Below are 6235 nucleotides of genomic sequence, written 5' to 3'. Positions count from 1 at the left end.
GGGGTGTCCCCCCCCCCCTCCTGAGTCCCCCCCCCCGGATGCCGGGGTCCCCTCCCCCCCCCCCGACGCCTGGGTTCCGGGCAGATTTTGGCGGATTTAACCCCGCCCCCCCCCCCCCCCCCCCGGCCGCCTTTTGGGTCCCTCCGAGCCCCCAACAAAGCCGGGGGGGGGGGGGGGGGAAAACCCGCCCGGACGCGAGTCATCCCTCCCCTCCCCCACCCCCCCCCCGGTAAAAGCCGCTTTTCATCCCCCCCCCGCCTTCCTCCTCCTCCTCCTCCTCCTCCTCCTCCCCCCCCCCCCCCCCCTCCGGACGCCTGGGTCCCTCCCGGACGCCTGGGTCCCGCTCCAGCCCCGGGTGAGTACGCTGGGACCCCTCCCCCCACCCCACTGGGTCCCTCCCGGGGGGGGGGGGGGGCTGGGATTTCCCTCCCCCCCCCCCCCCTTCCTCCTCCTCCTCCTCCTCCTCCTCCGCCCTTCCCCGACAAAGGCAGCGCTCCCCGGCTCCCCTGGCCGCACCCCCGCCCTGGGGTTGGGGTCCCCCCCTTCACCCCCCCCACCCCCACCCCAATTATGGGGGGGTCACCCCGGGTGTCCACCCCCCACCCCCCCCCCCCCCCGGATCCCGTTCAGCCCCGCGCGGAAGCGTGAGGGGGTGACGAGGTGGGGCTCGATGTCCCCAAGCGTCCCCTCCCTGTCCTGCCAGCGTCCCCGCACCGGGGGCTCTGTCGCCCCGGCCCTGGTGGCCTTGGTGGCCCTGGGCCCGGCCCTGGTGGCCTTGGTGGCTCCCATCCCTGGTAGCCCCCTTTCCCAGTGGCTCCAACATCCCTGTCCCTATCCCTGGTGGCCCTGGTGGCTCCCATCCCTGGTAGCCCCCTTCCCAGTGGCCACCAACATCCCTGTCCCCGTCCCTGGTGGCCCTGATGTCCCCCATCCCTGGTGGCCCCTGTCCCAGTGGCCACCAACATCCCTGTCCCCGATCCCTGGTGGCCCTGATGTCCCCCATTCCTGGTGGCCCTGGTGGCCCCTGTCCCAAGTGGCCACCAACATCCCTGTCCCCATCCCTGGTGGCCCTGGTGGCTCCCATCCCTGGTGGCCCCGTCCCAGTGGCCACCAACATCCCTGTCCCCCATCCCTGGTGGCCCTGGTGGCCCCCATCCCTGATGTTCCCCTTCCCAGTGGCCACCAACATCCCTGTCCCCGATCCCTGGTGGCCCTGATGTCCCCCATCCCTGGTGGCCCCTGTCCCAGTGGCCACCAACATCCCTGTCCCCGATCCCTGGTGGCCCTGATGTCCCCCATTCCTGGTGGCCCTGGTGGCCCCTGTCCCAGTGGCCACCAACATCCCTGTCCCCATCCCTGGTGGCCCTGGTGGCTCCCATCCCTGGTAGCCCCCTTCCCAGTGGCCACCAACATCCCTGTCCCCATCCCTGGTGGCCCTGGTGGCTCCCATCCCTGGTGGCCCCCGTCCCAGTGGCCACCAACATCCCTGTCCCCATCCCTGGTGGCCCTGTCCCAGTGGCCACCAACATCCCTGTCCCCATCCCTGGTGGCCCTGATGTCCCCCATCCCTGGTGGCCCCCATCCCAGTGGCCACCAACATCCCTGTCCCCCATCCCTGGTGGCCCTGATGTCCCCCATCCCTGGTGGCCCTGGTGGCCCCTGTCCCAGTGGCCACCAACATCCCTGTCCCCATCCCTGGTGGCCCTGGTGGCTCCCATCCCTGGTGGCCCCCGTCCCAGTGGCCACCAACATCCCTGTCCCCATCCCTGGTGGCCCCTGTCCCAGTGGCCACCAACATCCCTGTCCCCCATCCCTGGTGGCCCCTGTCCCAGTGGCCACCAACATCCCTGTCCCCCATCCCTGGTGGCCCCTGTCCCAGTGGCCACCAACATCCCTGTCCCCCATCCCTGGTGGCCCTGGTGGCCCCCATCCCTGGTGGCCCCCGTCCCAGTGGCCACCAACATCCCTGTCCCCCATCCCTGGTGGCCCTGATGTCCCCCATCCCTGGTGGCCCTGACGTCCCTCATCCCTAGTGGCCCTGGTGGCCCCCATCCCGGGTGTCCCCTGTCCCGGTGGCCACCAACATCCCTGTCCCCCATCCCCGGTGTCCCCGGTGTCCCCGTCCCAGTGGTCCCAACATCCCTGTCCCCATCCTTGGTGTCTTTCCTATCCCTCATCCCCGGTTCCTCCACTGTCCCCGTCCCCATCCTTGGTGCCTCCACCGTCCTTGTCCCCACCCCTGGTCCCTCCACCATCCCCAACCCCATCCCTGGTGCCTCCACTGTCCTTGTCCCCATCCCCACCCCTGGTTCCTCCACCATCCCCGTCCCCGGTTCCTTCACCGTCCTTGTCACCATCCCCGTCCCCATCCCTGGTCCCTCCACTGTCCCTGTCCCCATCCCTGGTTCCTCCACCATCCCCGTCCCCGGTTCCTTCACCGTCCTTGTCACCATCCCTGTCCCCATCCTGGTCCCTCCACTGTCCCTGTCCCCATCCCTGGTTCCTCCACCATCCCTGGTCCCTCTACCATCCCCGTCCCTGGTGCCTCCACCGTCCTTGTCCCCACCCCTGGTCCCTCCACCATCCCCATCCCCACCCTGGTCCCTCCACCATCCCTGTCCCCATCCCTGGTCCCTCCACCGTCCTTGTCCCCACCCCTGGTCCCTCCACCGTCCTTGTCCCCACCCCTGGTCCCTCCACCGTCCCCATCCCACCCCTGGTCCCTCCACCATCCCCATCCCACCCCTGGTCCCTCCACCATCCCCAACCCCATCCCTGGTGCCTCCACCATCCCCAACCCCATCCCCGGTCCCTCCACCGTCCTTGTCCCCACCCCTGGTCCCTCCACCATCCCCATCCCCACCCTGGTCCCTCCACCATCCCCAACCCCATCCCTGGTCCCTCCACCATCCCCAACCCCATCCCCGGTCCCTCCACCGTCCTTGTCCCCATCCCTGGTGCCTCCACCATCCCCAACCCCACCCTGGTGCCTCCACCATCCCCAACCCCATCCCTGGTGCCTCCACCATCCCCGTCCCTGGTCCCTCCACCGTCCTTGTCCCCACCCCTGGTCCCTCCACCATCCCCATCCCACCCCTGGTCCCTCCACCATCCCCAACCCCATCCCCGGTCCCTCCACCGTCCTTGTCCCCATCCCTGGTGCCTCCACCATCCCCATCCCCACCCTGGTCCCTCCACCATCCCCAACCCCATCCCTGGTCCCTCCACCATCCCCGTCCCCATCCCTGGTCCCTCCACCGTCCTTGTCCCCATCCCTGGTGCCTCCACCATCCCCATCCCACCCCTGGTCCCTCCACCATCCTTGTCCCCACCCCTGGTCCCTCCACCATCCCCAACCCATCCCTGGTGCCTCCACCATCCCCGTCCCCATCCCTGGTCCCTCCACCGTCCTTGTCCCCACCCCTGGTCCCTCCACCATCCCCAACCCCACCCCTGTTCCCTCCACCGTCCCCATCCCCAGTTCCTCAATCCCCATCCTCCATTCCTCCCCCACCCCCTGTAGCTCCACCGTTCCCCCCCCCTCCCCTCCCGTTCCCCCATCCCGACCCCCGCATCGCCCCATCCCGCGGCAGGCCATGGCGGTGCCGGGTTGGAAGCTGCAGCTGCTGGAGCGGCGCCGGCGGGAGGAGGAGGCGGCTCGACGGCGCGAGCGGGAGCAGCGGGACCGGGCGGCCCAGTTGCCCCCTTGGAAGCGGGAGCTGCTGGAAAGGCGCCGAGCCAAAGCCGGGGCGGCCGGCGGGGGGGTCCCCACCGGGGGGTCCCTGGCGTTGGCGCCGGGGCTGAGCCGGAGCGCCGAGGGGCTGGAACGCTGCGGGGAGAGCGAACCCCCCCGGGGTCGAGTCAGTCGCCTGCTCAGCCGCTTCGCCCCGCGGCCCCCCGCCCGCTCGCTCAGCACCGAGGGGCTCCCCGAGAGCCCCCCCGGGACGTCCCCCGACCGCCACCCAACCTCGGGGGACGAGGGGCGCGAGGGGCCGGGCGGGGCGGAGGGGCGGCGGGTGGCTGAGAGCCGTGGGGTGGCCGAGGGTTGTGGGTTGGCCACCGGCCCGGGGACGGTTGAGGGACAGCAGGTGGCTGAGACCCATAGGACGGTCAAGAGTCATGGGGCGGCCACCAGCCCGGGGACGGTTGAGGGGCTGGGGACAAGCAAGGGCGTGGGGACAGTTGAGACGCGGGGGGTGGTCAAGGGTTTGGGGACGGTTGAGGGACAGCAGGTGGCTGAGACCCATAGGATGGTCAAGGGCCACGGGTTGGCCACCAGCCCGGGGACGGTTGAGGGACAGCAGGTGGCTGAGACCCATAGGACGGTCAAGAGTCATGGGGCGGCCACCAGCCCGGGGACGGTTGAGGGGCTGGGGACAACCAAGGGCTTGGGGACGGTTGAGGGACAGCAGGTGGCTGAGACCCATAGGACGGTCAAGGGCCACGGGTTGGCCACCAGCCCGGGGACGGTTGATGGTTTGGGGTCAACCAAGGGCATGGGGACAGTTGAGGGACAGGGGACGGTTGAGGGACAGCAGATGGCCGAGCCCCATAGGACGGTCAAGGGCCACGGGCCGGCCACCAGCCCGGGGACGGTCGAGGGTCAGGGGACAACCAAGGACCCGGGGACGTTCAAGACACGGGGGTCACCCAAGGGTGTGGGGACAGCGGAGGGACAGGGGATGGCTGAGGGCCACAGGTTGACCATCGGCCCGGGGGCGGTGGAGGACAGGGGACAACCAAGGAGCTGGTGACAGCTGAGACGCGGGGGACAGTCAAGGGCCTTGGGACGGTCAAGGGATGGGGCTTAGCCAAGGGCGCGGGGCCGGCCGAGGGGCAGGGGCCGGTCAAGGGCCGTGGGTCAGCCGTCAGCCCGGGGACGGTGAAGGTCTGGGGACGACCAAGGACCCGGGGACAGCCGAGGGACGGGGGACGGCCAAAGGCTTGGGGACGGTCGAGGGACAAGGGACGGCCGAGGGCTGTAGGACGGTCAAGGGCCACGGGTTGGCCACCAGCCCGGGGACGACCGAGGGCCAGGGGACAACCAAGGACCTGGGGACGCTTGAGGGACGGGGGACGGCTGAGGGACAGCAGATGGCCGAGCCCCATAGGACGGTCAAGGGCCACGGGTTGGCCACCAGCCCGGGGACGGTCGAGGGTCAGGGGACGACCAAGGACCTGGGGACGCTTGAGGGCCAGGGGACGGTCAAGGGGATGGTCAAGAGCTGGAAGATGGTGGAGGGACGGGGGACACCGGGTGGGCAGGGGACACCGGGACAGGGGACACCAGGACAGGGGACACCAGGACGGGGGACACCAGGACGGGGGACAGGAGACGGCCACGAGAGCACCGGGCCGGCCGAGGGACAAGGCCCAACCAAGGCCTCCGGGCCCACCGCGGCGGCCATGCCACCCGCCGTGACCCCGCCGCCGCCGCCGCCGCCGCCCACGGCACCCACGCCCGTGACGCCCGCGACGCCCGCGCAGGGGCGTGTCGAGGGCGGCGCCGGGGAGGGACCGGACGCCGGCAACCCCGGGGCGGCCCCGTTCGGGGGACGGGCGGCGGGGCGGCGGCCGCCATGCGAGGGGCTCCCCGCCGCGAAGCCGGGCCCCCTCCGGCCCACCCGGCCCTGCAACGCCGTAGCGGTAACACCATCACGGTGCGACCCCGGCGAGGGGCGACCGCCAACGGTCCCGAGGGGGGGTCCCCCGCTCCTCCGCCACCCCCCCCCGACCCCCCGGCCGCTCCCCCGGGGCCCCCCAAGAAACGCTACCCCACGGCCGAGGAGATCCAGGTCATCGGCGGCTACCTGGCCCTGTCCCGCTCCTGCCTGGCCAAGAACGACCCCCACCGCAAGAAGGTAGGGACCCCCCCGGGTCCCCTCCCCCCCCCCCGGGTCCCCTCCCCTCCCCCGGTCTCGGTGTCCCCTCCCCCGTGTCCCCTCCCGGGTCCCCTCCGCGTCCCTGCGGCGTCTCCGTGTGGTCTCCAGCTCCTGACGCCCCGTTCCTCGTCCCCCACCGTCGCCGTCCGTGTCCCCTCCTGGCCCCCCCTTGTCCCCATCCTTGTCCCCTCCTGGACCTTCTGTCCCCATCCCTGGTCCATGTCCCCTCCTGGACCTCCTGTCCCCATCCTTGTCCCCTCCTGGACCTTCTGTCCCCATCCTTGTCCCCTCCTGGACCCCCCTGTCCCCATCCTTGTCCCCATCCCTGTCCCCATCCTTGGTCCATGTCCCCT

At 71.3% G+C, this 6235-nt stretch overlaps 1 protein-coding gene across 1 annotated transcript; it reads left to right on the top strand.

Annotated features, from left to right (window-relative positions):
• Positions 1-232: 232 nt before the first annotated feature.
• LOC142403281 (uncharacterized) lies at positions 233-6026 on the top strand (the record flags this gene model as incomplete). The annotated part of the gene is made up of 4 exons (XM_075489494.1): positions 233-355; positions 3594-4752; positions 4889-5158; positions 5200-6026. Coding segments are annotated over exons 2-4 (2253 nt in total), but the record flags the coding sequence as incomplete, so codon positions are not given.
• Positions 6027-6235: the final 209 nt, after the last annotated feature.

The sequence above is a fragment of the Mycteria americana genome, unplaced genomic scaffold (assembly GCF_035582795.1).
Source record: "Mycteria americana isolate JAX WOST 10 ecotype Jacksonville Zoo and Gardens unplaced genomic scaffold, USCA_MyAme_1.0 Scaffold_161, whole genome shotgun sequence".
Taxonomy (NCBI): Eukaryota; Metazoa; Chordata; class Aves; order Ciconiiformes; family Ciconiidae; genus Mycteria; species Mycteria americana.
Note: the sequence above shows the minus strand (reverse complement) of the source record. Positions and strands in the feature narration are given on the sequence as shown.